The sequence below is a fragment of the Argopecten irradians genome, chromosome 3 (genome assembly GCF_041381155.1).
Source record: "Argopecten irradians isolate NY chromosome 3, Ai_NY, whole genome shotgun sequence".
Lineage (NCBI taxonomy): Eukaryota > Metazoa > Mollusca > Bivalvia > Pectinida > Pectinidae > Argopecten > Argopecten irradians.
The window spans coordinates 59,593,919-59,618,774 of record NC_091136.1 but is presented as its reverse complement, the minus strand read 5'-3'; the positions used below and the strand labels follow the sequence as shown (position 1 = coordinate 59,618,774).

Here is a 24,856-nt window from a genome sequence, read left to right as displayed (position 1 = left end):
ACAATTGAATAATTCTTAAAAAATACTTTAATGGGAAAGGCACAATATTTGATCATAATGTGTATAAAATTGGTTAGTTCTGTGTAGATAATATTACCCAAGAAAAAAGGTAAACAAATAAATAATACAAAACATGAAAGTAAAAAATTTAACACTGAATACAATATTACATGGCGATGAACAGAACCATTTCTAGATTAACAAGAATTAAGTGCCTTGGTTCAAAATTCTGGGATGTTTGGCGAATATATTTTCTCTGTGTTTATACATGTACCATACAGCAAGGAGTGCAGCACTTTTAAGTACTCCAGAAAATTCACCTGGTTCTTGAGGACGGAGCAGAAGTACATTTATAAACATCACAATAGAGTAAATGGATGTTGTTTATATTATTAGAGCCTGTAACTAGGTGTAGATACCAGTAGCTAGGATGATATACATATACTTAGTGTATTTATTAGCTGGTATCTCTAATAGACCTTTACTCAGTCCAGCCTCGTTTGGTATTGGTACACCTAGTGGAGGACGTATGGATAGCCTCACACAATGAAGGTACGATACACAGATGGCTGGGAAGAGGGGTTGAGATTCTGAACAAGGTGTTCTATATCTTGCTGCCCATATAAATATGGATGGATGAGAAATATAATGAAGCACTATTATGTGGACGGTATCATAACATGGCATGAGCATTAGATGTATAACTGGACAGTCCTCTCTATGGCAGTTCTGTTGCCCTTATTCCTAGTCAAGGGCAGCCCTCTCAATGGCAGTTCTGTTGCCCTTATTCCTAGTCAAGGGCAGCCCTCTCTATGGCAGTTCTGTTGCCCTTAGTCCTAGTCAAGGGCAGCCCTCTCAATGGCAGTTCTGTTGCCCTTAGTCCTAGTCAAGGGCAGCCCTCTCAATGGCAGTTCTGTTGCCCTTATTCCTAGTCAAGGGCAGCCCTCTCAATGGCAGTTCTGTTGCCCTTATTCCTAGTCAAGGGCAGCCCTCTCAATGGCAGTTCTGTTGCCCTTATTCCTAGTCAAGGGCAGCCCTCTCAATGGCAGTTCTGTTGCCCTTATTCCTAGTCAAGCAGGCAGCCCTCTCTATGGCAGTTCTGTTGCCCTTATTCCTAGTCAAGGGCAGCCCTCTCTATGGCAGTTCTGTTGCCCTTAGTCCTAGTCAAGGGCAGCCCTCTCAATGGCAATTCTGTTGCCCTTAGTCCTAGTCAAGGGCAGCCCTCTCTATGGCAGTTCTGTTGCCCTTAGTCCTTGACAAGGGCAGCCCTCTCTATGGCAGTTCTGTTGCCCTTAGTCCTAGTCAAGGGCAGACAACTTATTAATAACTTTTAAATATTACTGAGAAGTCTATAAATATGAATAGTTCCACATATTGAAATGTTGGATTTGAACACAGTTCCCATCACTATCGAAGGTCTGAACACAGGCATTAACTTTAGTACATCTGGTCAGTAAATTCTCTAGCATTAGATACTATAGACATTCACTGAACCACACACTACACATGGCTGACGTCTCTGTCCAGCGTACTCTTGACATCTCTTAAGCGTAATCCTGACGTCTCTGTCGAGCGTACTCCTGGTTATGATTTTTACTGGTCATAACAGAAATTCTGGAAACTATCGTTTGATGCATGGAAGACCAGTGAAGAATTAGTGTCATACTATATAGATATTGAAGTTTTCCTGCCTAAAACACATCTGAGCCTCCTGAAGGATCCGTAGTCGTGGCCCCATGGGTACTCCAATCCTTTCCAGGCGATCCTCAGTCATATATGGCAGCTCTATCATACCGATGTGTTCATTCTCAAAGTTTCCAGAGTATTTCTGTTGGGAAACAATCAAAATATTAAACCTTTTTTTCAATTCTGCAAACTAAAGTTAAACCCTGCTTTTATTTATGTTCACATTGGGCGAAGATCATTTATTACTAGAATTACAGGAAAGTCTTATAAATGTCATCATTATTTAAGAAATAAAAGGTATTTTCAGCCTAAAGGGATTGTAAACAAGAGGCCCAAGGGCCTGAACGGTCATCTGACTACCTTGGCAATAGTCTAAGAAATTAATTAGATATGGTGTCAAGGTATAAACCTGAGATGTAACAACACTTTGTCAAGATTGTGTCAGGCTCATTTCAGGTAAGTTTCAGCCAAATAGCACCAGTAAAACTTGAGAAGAAGTTTGAAGTTGTCTTCAAGATGGCAGCTGTGGTGGCCATCTTGGATTTCGGATTGACCAAAACAATAACAATACTTGGTCAGGATTATTTCATGCATCTTTCAGCTAAGTTCAAAATGTAAAAAAGGTTACGCACGTCGGATGGTGCACTGCGGACAATGACAAACGAAACATAATAACTTCAGGTCATTCTGGCCTTTTGGGTCAGGTGACCTAAAAGACACAAAGATAGAGGAATAAGAAAGTTAGAAACAACACTCTACCTCGTAGCCTAGTTTCTTCAGGAATAGCTGCAGGAGAGGTGGTTCTTGGCCAAAAAATCTACAACATAAAAAGTTTGATAGGTTAAATTTGAAGTATTAAAACCTGAACGAAAAGCAGATGACCCATATATATTGTATCAAATATAGCTTTTAGCTAAATCATATCAGGTCATTATCTTTACAAAATTGAAAATGAATTTAAACAGCTAATAAAGGATGTATCAATCCGTAATGTATAAGTATTCAGATGTCCCAGTGTAGCTGTATCTACTTTGCTTGTACTGTAGCATTACTATACCTACTTTGTGAGTTTGTTGACTCGTTTAGGATTGGTAAGAGACGGCACCCAGCCTCGGAACCTGTCCAGGTCGTTCAGTTCGTGTAACATTGGTGTGCGCTGTGCTGCTGACTGTCGAATTTCCTTAACCTCGCGGATCTCCTTACGTAGTGCCTCTAGCTCGTGTGACATGGAGCTGTGTGATCGCAGCTCAGAAGACAAGTGGGCAACACTCCGTGCTAATGTCACCACGTGTGATTCTAGTCGCTGGAATCTCCGGTTTATTGCTCTGGGAGATATAAAGGCACAAGTATAATTTGAAGTCATACAGCGTAATAATTTGTAACAGTGGCATCAATGTATCAATATTGGACAAGAGGATTGAGTTCATTTTATTTCAGTGATCAGATTCTAAGCTCCTACGGTAAGTTGTTTGTTACTTATTACGTTATTACTTTGAAAGAGAATCCATGTATCTCCATCCTTGGTTTACTGGCCATTGTAACATACAGTGTAGTACTTGTGAGGTATACTTACTTATAGCTTAATGTCCCTATGGCTATAGTGATACTTACTTAATGTCCCTATGGCTATAGTGATACTTACTTAATGTCCCTATGGCTATAGTGATACTTACTTAATGTCCCTATGGCTATAGTGATACTTACTTAATGTCCCTATGGCTATAGTGATACTTACTTAATGTCCCTATGGCTATAGTGATACTTACTTAATGTCCCTATGGCTATAGTGATACTTAATGTCCCTATGGCTATAGTGATACTTACTTAATGTCCCTATGGCTATAGTGATACTTACTTAATGTCCCTATGGCTATAGTGATACTTACTTAATGTCCCTATGGCTATAGTGATACTTACTTAATGTCCCTATGGCTATAGTGATACTTACTTAATGTCCCTATGGCTATAGTGATACTTACTTAATGTCCCTATGGCTATAGTGATACTTACTTAATGTCCCTATGGCTATAGTGATACTTACTTAATGTCCCTATGGCTATAGTGATACTTACTTAATGTCCCTATGGCTATAGTGATACTTACTTAATGTCCCTATGGCTATAGTGATACTTACTTAATGTCCCTATGGCTATAGTGATACTTACTTAATGTCCCTATGGCTATAGTGATACTTACTTAATGTCCCTATGGCTATAGTGATACTTACTTAATGTCCCTATGGCTATAGTGATACTTACTTAATGTCCCTATGGCTATAGTGATACTTAATTAATGTCCCAATGGATATAGTGATACTTACTTAATGTCCCTATGGCTATAGTGATACTTAATGTCCCTATGGCTATAGTGATACTTAATGTCCCTATGGCTATAGTGATACTTACTTAATGTCCCTATGGCTATAGTGATACTTACTTAATGTCCCTATGGCTATAGTGATACTTACTTAATGTCCCTATGGCTATAGTGATACTTACTTAATGTCCCTATGGCTATAGTGATACTTACTTAATGTCCCTATGGCTATAGTGATACTTACTTAATGTCCCTATGGCTATAGTGATACTTAATGTCCCTATGGCTTAGTGATACTACTTAATGTCCCTATGGCTATAGTGATACTTACTTAATGTCCCTATGGCTATAGTGATACTTACTTAATGTCCCTATGGCTATAGTGATACTTACTTAATGTCCCTATGGCTATAGTGATACTTACTTAATGTCCCTATGGCTATAGTGATACTTACTTAATGTCCCTATGGCTATAGTGATACTTACTTAATGTCCCTATGGCTATAGTGATACTTACTTAATGTCCCTATGGCTATAGTGATACTTACTTAATGTCCCTATGGCTATAGTGATACTTACTTAATGTCCCTATGGCTATAGTGATACTTATGTCCTATGTAATGTCCCTATGGCTATAGTGATACTTACTTAATGTCCCTATGGCTATAGTGATACTTACTTAATGTCCCTATGGCTATAGTGATACTTACTTAATGTCCCTATGGCTATAGTGATACTTACTTAATGTCCCTATGGCTATAGTGATACTTACTTAATGTCCCTATGGCTATAGTGATACTTAATGTCCCTATGGCTATAGTGATACTTACTTAATGTCCCTATGGCTATAGTGATACTTACTTAATGTCCCTATGGCTATAGTGATACTTACTTAATGTCCCTATGGATATAGTGATACTTAATGCTAATGTCCCTATGGCTATAGTGATACTTAATGTCCCTATGGCTATAGTGATACTTACTAATGTCCCTATGGCTATAGTGATACTTACTTAATGTCCCTATGGCTATAGTGATACTTACTTAATGTCCCTATGGCTATAGTGATACTTACTTAATGTCCCTATGGCTATAGTGATACTTAAATGTCCCTATGGCTATAGTGATACTACTTAATGTCCCTATGGCTATAGTGATACTTACTTAATGTCCCTATGGCTATAGTGATACTCTAATGTCCCTATCAAGTGAACATGTCCTATGGCTATAGTGATACTTACTTAATGTCCCTATGGCTATAGTGATACTTAGTCCCTATGGCTATAGTGATACTTACTTAATGTCCCTATGGCTATAGTGATACTTACTTAATGTCCCTATGGCTATAGTGATACTTACTTAATGTCCCTATGGCTATAGTGATACTTACTTAATGTCCCTATGGCTATAGTGATACTTACTTAATGTCCCTATGGCTATAGTGATACTACTTAATGTCCCTATGGCTATAGTGATACTTTAATGTCCCTATGGCTATAGTGATACTTACTTAATGTCCCTATGGCTATAGTGATACTTACTTAATGTCCCTATGGCTATAGTGATACTTACTTAATGTCCCTATGGCTATAGTGATACTTACTTAATGTCCCTATGGCTATAGTGATACTATGTCCTATGTATAGTGATACTTACTTAATGTCCCTATGGCTATAGTGATACTTACTTAATGTCCCTATGGCTATAGTGATACTTAATGTCCCTATGGCTATAGTGATACTTAATGTCCCTATGGCTATAGTGATATTACTTAATGTCCCTATGGCTATAGTGATACTTACTTAATGTCCCTATGGCTATAGTGATACTTACTTAATGTCCCTATGGCTATAGTGATACTTACTTAATGTCCCTATGGCTATAGTGATACTTACTTAATGTCCCTATGGCTATAGTGATACTTACTTAATGTCCCTATGGCTATAGTGATACTTACTTAATGTCCCTATGGCTATAGTGATACTTACTTAATGTCCCTATGGCTATAGTGATATTACTTAATGTCCCTATGGCTATAGTGATACTTACTTAATGTCCCTATGGCTATAGTGATACTTACTTAATGTCCCTATGGCTATAGTGATACTTACTTAATGTCCCTATGGCTATAGTGATACTTACTTAATGTCCCTATGGCTATAGTGATACTTACTTAATGTCCCTATGGCTATAGTGATACTTACTTAATGTCCCTATGGCTATAGTGATACTTAATGTCCCTATGGCTATAGTGATACTTAATGTCCCTATGGCTATAGTGATACTTACTTAATGTCCCTATGGCTATAGTGATACTTACTTAATGTCCCTATGGCTATAGTGATACTTACTTAATGTCCCTATGGCTATAGTGATACTTACTTAATGTCCCTATGGCTATAGTGATACTTACTTAATGTCCCTATGGCTATAGTGATACTTACTTAATGTCCCTATGGCTATAGTGATACTTACTTAATGTCCCTATGGCTATAGTGATACTTACTTAATGTCCCTATGGCTATAGTGATACTTACTTAATGTCCCTATGGCTATAGTGATACTTACTTAATGTCCCTATGGCTATAGTGATACTTACTTAATGTCCCTATGGCTATAGTGATACTTACTTAATGTCCCTATGGCTATAGTGATACTTACTTAATGTCCCTATGGCTATAGTGATACTTACTTAATGTCCCTATGGCTATAGTGATACTTACTTAATGTCCCTATGGCTATAGTGATACTTACTTAATGTCCCTATGGCTATAGTGATACTTACTTAATGTCCCTATGGCTATAGTGATACTTACTTAATGTCCCTATGGCTATAGTGATACTTACTTAATGTCCCTATGGCTATAGTGATACTTACTTAATGTCCCTATGGCTATAGTGATACTTACTTAATGTCCCTATGGCTATAGTGATACTTACTTAATGTCCCTATGGCTATAGTGATGTCCCTATGGCTATAGTGATACTTAATGTCCCTATGGCTATAGTGATACTTACTTAATGTCCCTATGGCTATAGTGATACTTACTTAATGTCCCTATGGCTATAGTGATACTTACTTAATGTCCCTATGGCTATAGTGATACTTAATGTCCCTATGGCTATAGTGATACTTACTTAATGTCCCTATGGCTATAGTGATACTTACTTAATGTCCCTATGGCTATAGTATAGTGATACTTAATGTCCCTATGGCTATAGTGATACTTACTTAATGTCCCTATGGCTATAGTGATACTTACTTAATGTCCCTATGGCTATAGTGATACTTACTTAATGTCCCTATGGCTATAGTGATACTTACTTAATGTCCCTATGGCTATAGTGATACTTACTTAATGTCCCTATGGCTATAGTGATACTTACTTAATGTCCCTATGGCTATAGTGATACTTACTTAATGTCCCTATGGCTATAGTGATACTTACTTAATGTCCCTATGGCTATAGTGATACTTAATGTCCCTATGGCTATAGTGATACTTACTTAATGTCCCTATGGCTATAGTGATACTTACTTAATGTCCCTATGGCTATAGTGATACTTACTTAATGTCCCTATGGCTATAGTGATACTTACTTAATGTCCCTATGGCTATAGTGATACTTACTTAATGTCCCTATGGAATAGTGATACTTAATGTCCCTATGGCTATAGTGATACTTACTTAATGTCCCTATGGCTATAGTGATACTTACTTAATGTCCCTATGGCTATAGTGATACTTACTTAATGTCCCTATGGCTATAGTGATACTTACTTAATGTCCCTATGGCTATAGTGATACTTAATGTCCCTATGGCTATAGTGATACTTACTTAATGTCCCTATGGCTATAGTGATACTTACTTAATGTCCCTATGGCTATAGTGATACTTAATGTCCCTATGGCTATAGTGATACTTAATGTCCCTATGGCTATAGTGATACTTACTTAATGTCCCTATGGCTATAGTGATACTTACTTAATGTCCCTATGGCTATAGTGATACTTACTTAATGTCCCTATGGCTATAGTGATACTTACTTAATGTCCCTATGGCTATAGTGATACTTAAATGTCCCTATGGCTATAGTGATACTTACTTAATGTCCCTATGGCTATAGTGATACTTAATGTCCCTATGGCTATAGTGATACTTACTTAATGTCCCTATGGCTATAGTGATACTTACTTAATGTCCCTATGGCTATAGTGATACTTACTTAATGTCCCTATGGCTATAGTGATACTTACTTAATGTCCCTATGGCTATAGTGATACTTACTTAATGTCCCTATGGCTATAGTGATACTTACTTAATGTCCCTATGGCTATAGTGATACTTAATGTCCCTATGGCTATAGTGATACTTACTTAATGTCCCTATGGCTATAGTGATACTTACTTAATGTCCCTATGGCTATAGTGATACTTACTTAATGTCCCTATGGCTATAGTGATACTTACTTAATGTCCCTATGGCTATAGTGATACTTACTTAATGTCCCTATGGCTATAGTGATACTTACTTAATGTCCCTATGGCTATAGTGATACTTACTTAATGTCCCTATGGCTATAGTGATACTTACTTAATGTCCCTATGGCTATAGTGATACTTACTTAATGTCCCAATGGCTATAGTGATACTTACTTAATGTCCCTATGGCTATAGTGATACTTACTTAATGTCCCTATGGCTATAGTGATACTTACTTAATGTCCCTATGGCTATAGTGATACTTACTTAATGTCCCTATGGCTATAGTGATACTTACTTAATGTCCCTATGGCTATAGTGATACTTACTTAATGTCCCTATGGCTATAGTGATACTATAATGTCCCTATGGCTATAGTGATACTTACTTAATGTCCCTATGGCTATAGTGATACTTACTTATGTCCCTATGGCTATAGTGATACTTACTTAATGTCCCTATGGCTATAGTGATACTTACTTAATGTCCCTATGGCTATAGTGATACTTAATGTCCCTATGGCTATAGTGATACTTACTTAATGTCCCTATGGCTATAGTGATACTTACTTAATGTCCCTATGGCTATAGTGATACTTACTTAATGTCCCTATGGCTATAGTGATACTTACTTAATGTCCCTATGGCTATAGTGATACTTACTTAATGTCCCTATGGCTATAGTGATACTTACTTAATGTCCCTATGGCTATAGTGATACTTAATGTCCCTATGGCAATAGTGATACTTACTTAATGTCCCTATGGCTATAGTGATACTTACTTAATGTCCCTATGGCTATAGTGATACTTACTTAATGTCCCTATGGCTATAGTGATACTTACTTAATGTCCCTATGGCTATAGTGATACTTACTTAATGTCCCTATGGCTATAGTGATACTTACTTAATGTCCCTATGGCTATAGTGATACTTACTTAATGTCCCTATGGCTATAGTGATACTTACTTAATGTCCCTATGGCTATAGTGATACTTAATGTCCCTATGGCTATAGTGATACTTAATGTCCCTATGGCTATAGTGATACTTACTTAATGTCCCTATGGCTATAGTGATACTTACTTAATGTCCCTATGGCTATAGTGATACTTAATGTCCCTATGGCTATAGTGATACTTACTTAATGTCCCTATGGCTATAGTGATACTTACTTAATGTCCCTATGGCTATAGTGATACTTACTTAATGTCCCTATGGCTATAGTGATACTTACTTAATGTCCCTATGGCTATAGTGATACTTACTTAATGTCCCTATGGCTATAGTGATACTTACTTAATGTCCCTATGGCTATAGTGATACTTAATGTCCCTATGGCTATAGTGATACTTACTTAATGTCCCTATGGCTATAGTGATACTTACTTAATGTCCCTATGGCTATAGTGATACTTACTTAATGTCCCTATGGCTATAGTGATACTTACTTAATGTCCCTATGGCTATAGTGATACTTACTTAATGTCCCTATGGCTATAGTGATACTTACTTAATGTCCCTATGGCTATAGTGATACTTAATGTCCCTATGGCTATAGTGATACTTAATGTCCCTATGGCTATAGTGATACTTACTTAATGTCCCTATGGCTATAGTGATACTTACTTAATGTCCCTATGGCTATAGTGATACTTACTTAATGTCCCTATGGCTATAGTGATACTTAAATGTCCCTTATGGCTATAGTGATACTTACTTAATGTCCCTATGGCTATAGTGATACTTACTTAATGTCCCTATGGCTATAGTGATACTTACTTAATGTCCCTATGGCTATAGTGATACTTACTTAATGTCCCTATGGCTATAGTGATACTTACTTAATGTCCCTATGGCTATAGTGATACTTACTTAATGTCCCTATGGCTATAGTGATACTTACTTAATGTCCCTATGGCTATAGTGATACTTACTTAATGTCCCTATGGCTATAGTGATACTTATGTCCTATGGCAATGATGTCCCTATGGCTATAGTGATACTTACTTAATGTCCCTATGGCTATAGTGATACTTACTTAATGTCCCTATGGCTATAGTGATACTTACTTAATGTCCCTATGGCTATAGTGATACTTACTTAATGTCCCTATGGCTATAGTGATACTTACTTAATGTCCCTATGGCTATAGTGATACTTACTTAATGTCCCTATGGCTATAGTGATACTTACTTAATGTCCCTATGGCTATAGTGATACTATAGTCTGTAGGAACTTACTTAATGTCCCTATGGCTATAGTGATACTTACTTAATGTCCCTATGGCTATAGTGATACTTAATGTCCCTATGGCTATAGTGATACTTACTTAATGTCCCTATGGCTATAGTGATACTTACTTAATGTCCCTATGGCTATAGTGATACTTACTTAATGTCCCTATGGCTATAGTGATACTTACTTAATGTCCCTATGGCTATAGTGATACTTACTTAATGTCCCTATGGCTATAGTGATACTTACTTAATGTCCCTATGGCTATAGTGATACTTAATGTCCCTATGGCTATAGTGATACTTAATGTCCCTATGGCTATAGTGATACTTACTTAATGTCCCTATGGCTATAGTGATACTTACTTAATGTCCCTATGGCTATAGTGATACTTACTTAATGTCCCTATGGCTATAGTGATACTTTAATGTCCCTATGGCTATAGTGATACTTACTTAATGTCCCTATGGCTATAGTGATACTACTTAATGTCCCTATGGCTATAGTGATACTTACTTAATGTCCCTATGGCTATAGTGATACTTACTTAATGTCCCTATGGCTATAGTGATACTTACTTAATGTCCCTATGGCTATAGTGATACTTACTTAATGTCCCTATGGCTATAGTGATACTTAATGTCCCTATGGCTATAGTGATACTTAAATGTCCCTATGGCTATAGTGATACTTACTTAATGTCCCTATGGCTATAGTGGATACTTAATGACACTATATATAAAAAATACCCCTGGGCTATAGTGATACTTACTTAATGTCCCTATGGCTATAGTGATACTTACTTAATGTCCCTATGGCTATAGTGATACTTAATGTCCCTATGGCTATAGTGATACTTACTTAATGTCCCTATGGCTATAGTGATACTTACTTAATGTCCCTATGGCTATAGTGATACTTACTTAATGTCCCTATGGCTATAGTGATACTTACTTAATGTCCCTATGGCTATAGTGATACTTAATGTCCCTATGGCTATAGTGATACTTACTTAATGTCCCTATGGCTATAGTGATACTTACTTAATGTCCCTATGGCTATAGTGATACTTACTTAATGTCCCTATGGCTATAGTGATACTTAATGTCCCTATGGCTATAGTGATACTTACTTAATGTCCCTATGGCTATAGTGATACTTACTTAATGTCCCTATGGCTATAGTGATACTTACTTAATGTCCCTATGGCTATAGTGATACTTACTTAATGTCCCTATGGCTATAGTGATACTTACTTAATGTCCCTATGGCTATAGTGATACTTACTTAATGTCCCTATGGCTATAGTGATACTTACTTAATGTCCCTATGGCTATAGTGATAACTTAAAGTTAACTTAATGTCCCTATGGCTATAGTGATACTTACTTAATGTCCCTATGGCTATAGTGATACTTACTTAATGTCCCTATGGCTATAGTGATACTTAATGTCCCTATGGCTATAGTGATACTTACTTAATGTCCCTATGGCTATAGTGATACTTAATGTCCCTATGGCTATAGTGATACTTACTTAATGTCCCTATGGCTATAGTGATACTTACTTAATGTCCCTATGGCTATAGTGATACTTACTTAATGTCCCTATGGCTATAGTGATACTTACTTAATGTCCCTATGGCTATAGTGATACTTACTTAATGTCCCTATGGCTATAGTGATACTTAATGTCCCTATGGCTGGTATAGTGATACTTAAATGTCCCTATGGCTATAGTGATACTTACTTAATGTCCCTATGGCTATAGTGATACTTACTTAATGTCCCTATGGCTATAGTGATACTTACTTAATGTCCCTATGGCTATAGTGATACTTACTTAATGTCCCTATGGCTATAGTGATACTTACTTAATGTCCCTATGGCTATAGTGATACTTACTTAATGTCCCTATGGCTATAGTGATACTTACTTAATGTCCCTATGGCTATAGTGATACTTACTTAATGTCCCTATGGCTATAGTGATACTTACTTAATGTCCCTATGGCTATAGTGATACTTACTTAATGTCCCTATGGCTATAGTGATACTTACTTAATGTCCCTATGGCTATAGTGATACTTACTTAATGTCCCTATGGCTATAGTGATACTTAATGTCCCTATGGCTATAGTGATACTTAATGTCCCTATGGCTATAGTGATACTTAATGTCCCTATGGCTATAGTGACTTACTTAATGTCCCTATGGCTATAGTGATACTTACTTAATGTCCCTATGGCTATAGTGATACTTACTTAATGTCCCTATGGCTATAGTGATACTTACTTAATGTCCCTATGGCTATAGTGATACTTACTTAATGTCCCTATGGCTATAGTGATACTTACTTAATGTCCCTATGGCTATAGTGATACTTACTTAATGTCCCTATGGCTATAGTGATACTTAATGTCCCTATGGCTATAGTGATACTTACTTAATGTCCCTATGGCTATAGTGATACTTACTTAATGTCCCTATGGCTATAGTGATACTTACTTAATGTCCCTATGGCTATAGTGATACTTACTTAATGTCCCTATGGCTATAGTGATACTTACTTAATGTCCCTATGGCTATAGTGATACTTACTTAATGTCCCTATGGCTATAGTGATACTTACTTAATGTCCCTATGGCTATAGTGATACTTACTTAATGTCCCTATGGCTATAGTGATACTTACTTAATGTCCCTATGGCTATAGTGATACTTACTTAATGTCCCTATGGCTATAGTGATACTTAATGTCCCTATGGCTATAGTGATACTTACTTAATGTCCCTATGGCTATAGTGATACTTACTTAATGTCCCTATGGCTATAGTGATACTTACTTAATGTCCCTATGGCTATAGTGATACTTACTTAATGTCCCTATGGCTATAGTGATACTTACTTAATGTCCCTATGGCTATAGTGATACTTACTTAATGTCCCTATGGCTATAGTGATACTTTATTAATGTCCCTATGGCTATAGTGATACTTACTTAATGTCCCTATGGCTATAGTGATACTTACTTAATGTCCCTATGGCTATAGTGATACTTACTTAATGTCCCTATGGCTATAGTGATACTTACTTAATGTCCCTATGGCTATAGTGATACTTACTTAATGTCCCTATGGCTATAGTGATACTTACTTAATGTCCCTATGGCTATAGTGATACTTACTTAATGTCCCTATGGCTATAGTGATACTTACTTAATGTCCCTATGGCTATAGTGATACTTACTTAATGTCCCTATGGCTATAGTGATACTTACTTAATGTCCCTATGGCTATAGTGATACTTACTTAATGTCCCTATGGCTATAGTGATACCTACTTAATGTCCCTATGGCTATAGTGATACTTACTTAATGTCCCTATGGCTATAGTGATACTTAATGTCCCTATGGCTATAGTGATACTTACTTAATGTCCCTATGGCTATAGTGATACTTAATGTCCCTATGGCTATAGTGATACTTACTTAATGTCCCTATGGCTATAGTGATACTTAATGTCCCTATGGCTATAGTGATACTTACTTAATGTCCCTATGGCTATAGTGATACTTAATGTCCCTATGGCTATAGTGATACTTACTTAATGTCCCTATGGCTATAGTGATACTTACTTAATGTCCCTATGGCTATAGTGATACTTACTTAATGTCCCTATGGCTATAGTGATACTTACTTAATGTCCCTATGGCTATAGTGATACTATACTTAATGTCCCTATGGCTATAGTGATACTTAATGTCCCTATGGCTATAGTGATACTTACTTAATGTCCCTATGGCTATAGTGATACTTACTTAATGTCCCTATGGCTATAGTGATACTTAATGTCCCTATGGCTATAGTGATACTTACTTAATGTCCCTATGGCTATAGTGATACTTAATGTCCCTATGGCTATAGTGATACTTACTTAATGTCCCTATGGCTATAGTGATACTTACTTAATGTCCCTATGGCTATAGTGATATTTACTTAATGTCCCTATGGCTATAGTGATACTTAATGTCCCTATGGCTATAGTGATACTTAATGTCCCTATGGCTATAGTGATACTTACTTAATGTCCCTATGGCTATAGTGATACTTACTTAATGTCCCTATGGCTATAGTGATACTTACTTAATGTCCCTATGGCAATAGTGATACTTAATGTCCCTATGGCTATAGTGATACTTACTTAATGTCCCTATGGCTATAGTGATACTTAATGTCCCTATGGCTATAGTGATACTTAATGTCCCTATGGCTATAGTGATACTTAATGGTCCCTATGGCTATAGTGATACTTACTTAATGTCCCTATGGCTATAGTGATACTTACTTAATGTCCCTATGGCTATAGTGATACTTAGTGACACTGTACTTACATGTCCAACTATAGTGACTGGAACTGTCACCTATGTGCACCTTGTGATCACTTACTTACACCCACAATGAACCACCACACTATCACACTCTGTCATCACATGTATCACACTGTCTACACTCTGTCACACTATCACCACACACTGTCACCACACTGTCTATTACACACTGTCACTACAAACTGTCACCAACACACTGTCACCCACACACTGTCACCACATGTCTCCACACTATCACACTCTGTCATCACACTGTCTGAGTCACCACACTTTTTCACTCTGTCACCCACTATCACAACACAATGTCACCACAACACTGTCACCACACTGTCTATTACACACTCATCACCACACTCGTCTCACTGTCACCCACTGTCACCACACTGTCACCACACACTGTCACTGTCACACACTGTCACCACACTGTCACCACTACACTGTCCACACACTGTCACTACACACTGTCACACTGGTCACATTGTCACCACACTGTCACTACACACTGTCACCACACTGTCTCACTACACACTGTCACCACACTGTCTATACACACTGTCACCACACACGTCTATACACATGTCACCAACACTGTCATCCACACTGTCTATACACACTGTCACCACACACTGTCACACACACTGATCACACACACACTGTCACCACACACTGTCACACACACTGTCACACCACACTGTCACCACAACACTGTCACCACACTGTCTACACTGTCACACTGTCACACACTGTCACCACACACTGTCATACACACTGTCACCACACACTGTCACAACACACTGTCACCACACACTGTCACTTACACTGTCACACACTGTCACTGTCACACACTGTCACCACACACTGTCACCACATGTGTCACCCACACTGTCACCACACTTGTCACCACCACTGTCACTACTCACTGTCACACACTGTCACCACACTGTCACCACACATTGTCACCACACACTGTCATCCACACTGTCACCACACTGTCTGAACACACTGTCACCACACACTGTCACCACACTGTCATACACACTGTCACCACACACTGTCACCACTCTGTCACCACACTGTCACCACACTGTCACTAACACTCTGTCACCCACTGTCAACACACTGTCACACTCTGTCACCACACACTGTCTATCACTCTGTCACTACACACTGTCACCACACACTGTCACCACACACTGTCACCACACACTGTCACCACACTGTCACCACACTGTCACCACACTGTCACATACACCATTGTCACACACTGTCACCACACACTGTCACCACACACTGTCACCACACTGTCACCACACTGTTCACCACACTGTCACCACACACTGTCACCACACTGTCACCACACACTGTCACACTGTCACACACTGTCACACACACTGTCACCACACACTGTCACCACACTGTCACCACACACTGTCACCACTGTCACACACTGTCACCACACTGTCACCACACTGTCACCACACTGTCACTACACACTGTCACCACACTGTCACCACACACTGTCACTACACACTGTCACCACACTGTCACCACACACTGTCACCACACACTGTCACTACACACTGTCACCACACTGTCTACACACACTGTCACCACACACTGTCACCACACTGTCTATACACACTGTCACCACACACTGTCACCACACTGTCACCACACTGTCACCACACACTGTCACCACACTGTCACCACACTGTCACCACACACTGTCACCACACACTGTCACCACACTGTCACACACACTGTCACCACACTGTCACACACACTGTCACCACACTGTCACCACACTGTCACCACACTGTCACCACACTGTCACCACACACTGTCACCACACTGTCACACACACTGTCTCACACACACTTGTCACCTCACACTGTCACAACTGTCACACACACTGTCACCACACTGTCACACACACTGTCACTACACACTGTCACCACACTGTCACCACACACTCATCACACACACTGTCACCACACTGTTCACCACACACTGTCACCACACTGTCACCACACTGTCACACACTGTCACACACACTGTCACACCACACTGTCACTACACACTGTCACCACACACTGTCACCACACACTGTCACCACACTGTCACATACACTGTCACCACACTGTCACCACACACTGTCACCACACTGTCTATACACACTGTCACCCACACACTGTCACCACACTGTCACCCACACCACACACTGTCACCACACTGTCACCACACACTGTCACCACACTGTCACCACACTGTCTATACACACTGTCACCACACTGTCACCACACTGTCTATACACACTGTCACTACACACTGTCACCACACACTGTCACCACACACTGTCACCACACACTGTCACCACACTGTCACCACACTGTCACCACACTGTCACCACACTGTCACCACACTGTCACCACACACTGTCACCACACACTGTCACCACACTGTCACCACACTGTCACCACACTGTCACCACACACTGTCACTACACACTGTCACCACACTGTCACCACACACTGTCACCACACTGTCACCACACTGTCACCACACTGTCACACACATTGTCACCACACTGTCACCACACTGTCACCACACACTGTCACCACACTGTCACCACACACTGTCACCACACTGTCACCACACTGTCTATACACACTGTCACCACACACTGTCACCACACTGTCACCACACACTGTCACTACACACTGTCACCACACTGTCACCACACTGTCACCACTGTCACTGTCACTACACACTGTCACCACACACTGTCACCACACTGTCACCACACACCACACTGTCACCACACTGTCACACACACTGTCACCACACACACTGTCACCACACACTGTCACACACACTGTCACCACACACACCACACACTGTCTATACACACTGTCACCACACCACACTGTCTACCACACACTCACACTGTCACACACACTGTCTATCACACTGTCACACACTGTCACACACTGTCACCACACTGTCACACACATCTACACACTGTCACCCACACTGTCACCCACACACTGTCACCAACACTGTCTATACACACTGTCACCACACTGTCACACACACTGTCACACACACTGTCATCACACTGTCACCACACTGTCACACACACTGTCACCACACTGTCACCACACACTGTCACCACACACTGTCACTACACACTGTCACCACACACTGTCACCACACTGTCACATACATTGTCACCACACTGTCACCACACTGTCACCACACTAGTCACCACACTGTCACCACACACTGTCTACACTACACACTGTCACCACACTGTCACCACACACTACACCACACTGTCACCACACTGTCACACACACACCACACTGTCACCACACACTGTCATCACCACACACTGTCACCACACACTGTCACCACACACTGTCACCACACTGTCACAACACCACACTGTCACCACACTGTCACCACACACTGTCACACACACTGTCACCACACTGTCACCACACACTGTCACCACACTGTCACCCACACACTGTCACCACACTGTCACCACACTGTCACCACACTGTGTCACACACACTGTCACCACACACTGTCACCACACTGTTCACACTGTCACACCACACACTGTCACCACACTGTCACCACACTGTCACCACACACTGTCACCACACTGTCACCACACACTGTCACCACACTGTCACCACACTGTCACCACACTGTCACCACACTGTCACCACACTGTCACCACACTGTCACCACACACTGTCACTACACACTGTCACCACACTGTCACTACACACTGTCACCACACATGTCACCACACTGTCACTACACACTGTTACCACACTGTCACCACACACTGTCACCACACTGTCACCACACTGTCACAACACACTGTCACTACACACTGTCACCACACTGTCACCACACTGTCACTACACACTGTCACCACACTGTCACCACACTGTCACCACACACTGTCACCACACTGTCACCACACTGTCACACACATTGTCACCACACTGTCACACACATTGTCACCACACTGTCACACACATTGTCACCACACTGTCACACACACTGTCACCACACTGTCACCACACACTGTCACCACACTGTCACACACATTGTCACCACACTGTCACCACACTGTCACCACACTGTCACCACACACACTGTCACCACACACACTGTCACACACACTGTCTCACACTGTCACCACACTGTCACTACACACTGTCACCACACACTGTCTATACACACTGTCACCACACACACTGTCACACACACACTGTCACACCACACACTGTCACCACACACTGTCACACACACTGTCACACACACTGTCACTGTCACCACACTGTCACTACACACACTGTCACCACACACTGTCACACACACTGTCACCACACTGTCACCACACTGTCACCACACTGTCACCACACACTGTCTCACACACTGTCACCACACACACTGTCACCACACACACTGTCACCACACTGTCACACACACACTGTCACCACACTGTCACACACTGTCACCACACACTGTCACCACACTGTCACCACACACTGTCACTACACACTGTCACTACACACTGTCACCACACTGTCACCACACACTGTCACCACACTGTCACCACACACTGTCACCACATTGTCACACACTGTCACCACACACTGTCACCACACTGTCACCACACTGTCACACACACAACTGTCACATCACACTGTCACTACACACTGTCACCACACTGTCACCACACACTGTCACCACACTGTCACCACACTGTCACAACACACTGTCACCACACTGTCACCACACTGTCACCACACACTTGTCTACACACTGTCACCACACTGTCACACACACACCTCTGTCACCACACTGTCACTGTCACACACACACACACTGTCACCACACTGTCACACACTGTCACCACACTGTCACACACTGTCACCACACATTGTCACCACACTGTCACTACACACTGTCACCACACACTGTCACTACACACTGTCACCACACTGTCACCACACACTGTCACCACACTGTCACCACACTGTCACACACATTGTCACCACACTGTCACCACACTGTCACCACACTGTCACCACAACTGTCACACACACACTGTCACCACACACTACACACACTGTCACCATACTGTCACACACATTGTCACACACACATCTGTCACACACAACTGTCACCACCACACACTGTCACACTACACATTGTCACTACACACTGTCACCACACTGTCACTGTCACCACATTGTCACACACACACTGTCACACACATTGTCACCACACACTGTCACCACACTGTCACTCACAATTTGTCACCACACTGTCACACACATCACACACTGTCACCCACCCAGTCACCACACTGTCACCACCATCACACTGTCATCACACATGTGTCACCACACAACTGTCCACACACGATTGTCACACAACACTATCACCACACACACTGTCAGAACACAACTGTCACCTAACGTCACACTGTCAACACACTGTCACTACACATTTCCACCACCACTGTCACAACACATTGAGTCACCACACCACTGTCACACCACACTGTCACCACACATTGTCGACTACACCTGTCACCACACTGTCACACACATTGTCATCCACCACTGTCACTACACACACTGTCACCTACACTGTCACCACACCACTGTCCACCACACACTGTCACCAACACTGTCACCTCCACACTGTCACCACCACACCACACTGTCTTACACACACTGTCACTAACACCGGGGTGTCACCACACAATAACACTGTCACCACACTGTCACCACACTGTCACCACACTGTCACACACACACACTGTCACCACACTGTCACCACACTGTCACCACACACACTGTCACCACACTGTCACACACACTGTCACCACACTGTCACCACACACTGTCACACACACTGTCCACCCACACTGTCATATACACTGTCACCACACACTGTCACCACACAACTGTCACTACACACTGTCACCACACACTGTCACACAGCACACTGTCACCACACTGTCACACACACACTGTCACCACACTGTCACACACACTGTCACCACACTGTCACCACACTGTCACCACACACTGTCACTACACACTGTCACCACACTGTCACCACACACTGTCACTACACACTGTCACCACACACTGTCACCACACTGTCACTACACACTGTCACCACCTGTCACACTGTCACCACACTGTCACCACACATTGTCACCACACATTGTCACCACACATGTCACACACACACCACACTGTCACCACACATTGTCACACACCCTGTCACCACACTGTCACCACACATTGTCACCACACTGTCACACTGTCACATTGTCACCACACTGTCACACACACTGTCACACAACACTGTCACCACACTGTCACACACACTGTCACCACACATTGTCACCACACTGTCACACACATTGTCACCACACTGAGTCACACACACTGTCACCCACACTGTCACCACACTGTCACACACATTGTCACACACAACTGTCACCACACTGTCACCACACACTGTCACCACACTGTCACACACTACCACACTGTCACTACACACTGTCACTACACACTGTCACACCACACTGTCACACACACTGTCACACACACTGTCACACACACACTTGTCACCACACACTGTCACACACACTGTCACCTACACATTGTCACCACACTGTCACTACACATGTCACCACACTGTCACACACACACTGTCACCACACACTGTCACTACACACTGTCACCACACTGTCACTACACACTGTCACCACACTGTCACCACACACTGTCACACACACTGTCACCACACATCTGTCACACACACTGTCACTACACACTGTCACCACAACTGTCACAAACACACACTGTCACCCACACTGTCACCACACACTGTCACCACACTGTCACACACTGTCACACACATTGTCACCACACACTGTCACCACACTGTCACCACACACTGTCACCACACCACTGTCACACACACTGTCACACACATTGTCACACACACTGTCACCACACTGTCCACACACATTGTCACCACACTGTCACCACACACTGTCACTACACACTGTCACTACACACTGTCACACACATTGTCACCACACTGTCACCACACTGTCACTACACACTGTCACCACACTGTCACTACACACTGTCACCACACTGTCACACACATTGTCACCACACTGTCACTACACACTGTCACTACACACTGTCACCACACTGTCACACACATTGTCACCACACTGTCACCACACTGTCACACACATTGTCACCACACTGTCACACACATTGTCACCACACTGTCACCACACACTGTCACCACACATTGTCACCACACTGTCACCACACACTGTCACCACACACTGTCACCACACATTGTCACACACACTGTCACCTACACACTGTCACACACACTGTCACCACACTGTCACCACACATGTCACCACACACTGTCACTGTCACACACTGTCACACACACACTGTCACCACACTGTCACCACCCACTGTCACACCCACACTGTCACCACACTGTCACCACACTGTCACCACACTGTCACCACACATTGTCACCACACTGTCACACACATTGTCACCACACTGTCACCACACTGTCACCACACTGTCACACACATTGTCACCACACTGTCACCACACTGTCACCACACATGTCACCACACTGTCACACTGTCACCACAACTGTCACCACACTGTCACACACATTGTCACCCTACACTGTCACCACATCACTGTCACACACACTGTCACCACACACTGTCACCACACTGTCACACACATTGTCACACACACGGTCACACACACACTTGTCACCACACACTGTCACCACACTGTCACCACACACTGTCACTACACACTGTCACCACCACTGTCACCACACTGTCACCACACATGTCACTACACACTGTCACCACACTGTCACACACATTGTCACCACACACTGTCACACACTGTCACACACACATTGTCACCACACTGTCACACACATTGTCACCACACTGTCACACACATTGTCACCACACTGTCACCACACACTGTCACTACACACTGTCACCACACTGTCACACACACTGTCACCACACTGTCACCACACTGTCACCACACTGTCACCACACACTGTCACCACACTGTCACCACTACACACTGTCACCACACTGTCACACACATTGTCACCACACTGTCACACACATTGTCACCACACTGTCACCACACTGTCACCACACTGTCACCACACTGTCACCACACTGTCACCACACTGTCACCACACTGTCACCACACTGTCACCACACTGTCACCACACACTGTCACTACACACTGTCACCACACTGTCACACACACTGTCACCACACACTGTCACCACACTGTCACACACATTGTCACCACACTGTCACCACACTGTCACCACACTGTCACCACACTGTCACACACATTGTCACCACACTGTCACCACACACTGTCACCACACACTGTCACCACACTGTCACCACACACATGTCACCACACTGTCACACACATTGTCACCAACCATACACTGTCACCACACTGTCACACCACACTGTGCACACACACTGTCACACTACTGTCACCACAGCACTGTCACCACACTGTCACCACACTGTCACTACAAACACTGTCACCACACTGTCACCACACACTGTCACACACATTGTCACCACACTGTCACCACACATGTCACACACCTGTCACACACACTGTCACCTACACACTGTCACACACACTGTCACTACACACTGTCACTACACACTGTCACCACACTGTCACTACACACTGTCACCACACTGTCACACCACACTGTCACTACACACTGTCACCACACTGTCACCACACTGTCACCACACTGTCACTACACATTGTCACCACACTGTCACCACACTGTCACAACACACATTGTCACACACACTGTCACCCACACTGTCACTACACATTGTCACCATGTCACACACTCAACATGTCACCACACTGTCACCACACTGTCACACACACTGTCACACACATTGTCACCACACTGTCACCACACACACTGTCACACACATTGTCGACACACTGTCATGTCACCACACTGTCACACACATTGTCACCACACTGTCACACACATTGTCACCACACTGTCACCACACTGTCACCACACTGTCACCACACATTGTCACCACACTGTCACCACACTGTCACCACACATTGTCACCACACTGTCACACACACTGTCACCACACTGTCACCACACTGTCACCACACTGTCACCACACTGTCACCACACTGTCACCACACTGTCACCACACTGTCACACACATTGTCACCACACTGTCACCACACTGTCACACACATTGTCACCACACTGTCACCACACTGTCACACACATTGTCACCACACTGTCACCACACTGTCACCACACTGTCACACACATTGTCGACACACTGTCACCACACTGTCACCACACTGTCACCACACTGTCACACACATTGTCACCACACTGTCACACACATGTCTGTCACCACACTGTCACACACACACACATTGTCGACACACTGTCACCACACTGTCACCACATTGTCACCACACTGTCACACACATTGTCACACACACTGTCACCACACTGTCACACACACACTGTCACACCACACTGTCACCACACTGTCACACACATTGTCACCACACTGTCA

General features: G+C 42.3%; 1 protein-coding gene across 1 annotated transcript; it reads right to left on the bottom strand.

Moving 5' to 3' along the window:
• Positions 1-9: 9 nt before the first annotated feature.
• Positions 10-6,962, bottom strand: LOC138319246 (uncharacterized). Its single transcript, XM_069262266.1, has 4 exons — positions 6,943-6,962; positions 2,748-3,011; positions 2,446-2,503; positions 10-1,828 (listed from the first exon to the last, which is right to left on the bottom strand). The coding sequence occupies exons 2-4, from the start codon at positions 2,912-2,914 to the stop codon at positions 1,661-1,663; spliced, it is 393 nt and encodes a 130-aa protein (XP_069118367.1). The 5' UTR covers positions 2,915-3,011; positions 6,943-6,962; the 3' UTR covers positions 10-1,660.
• Positions 6,963-24,856: the final 17,894 nt, after the last annotated feature.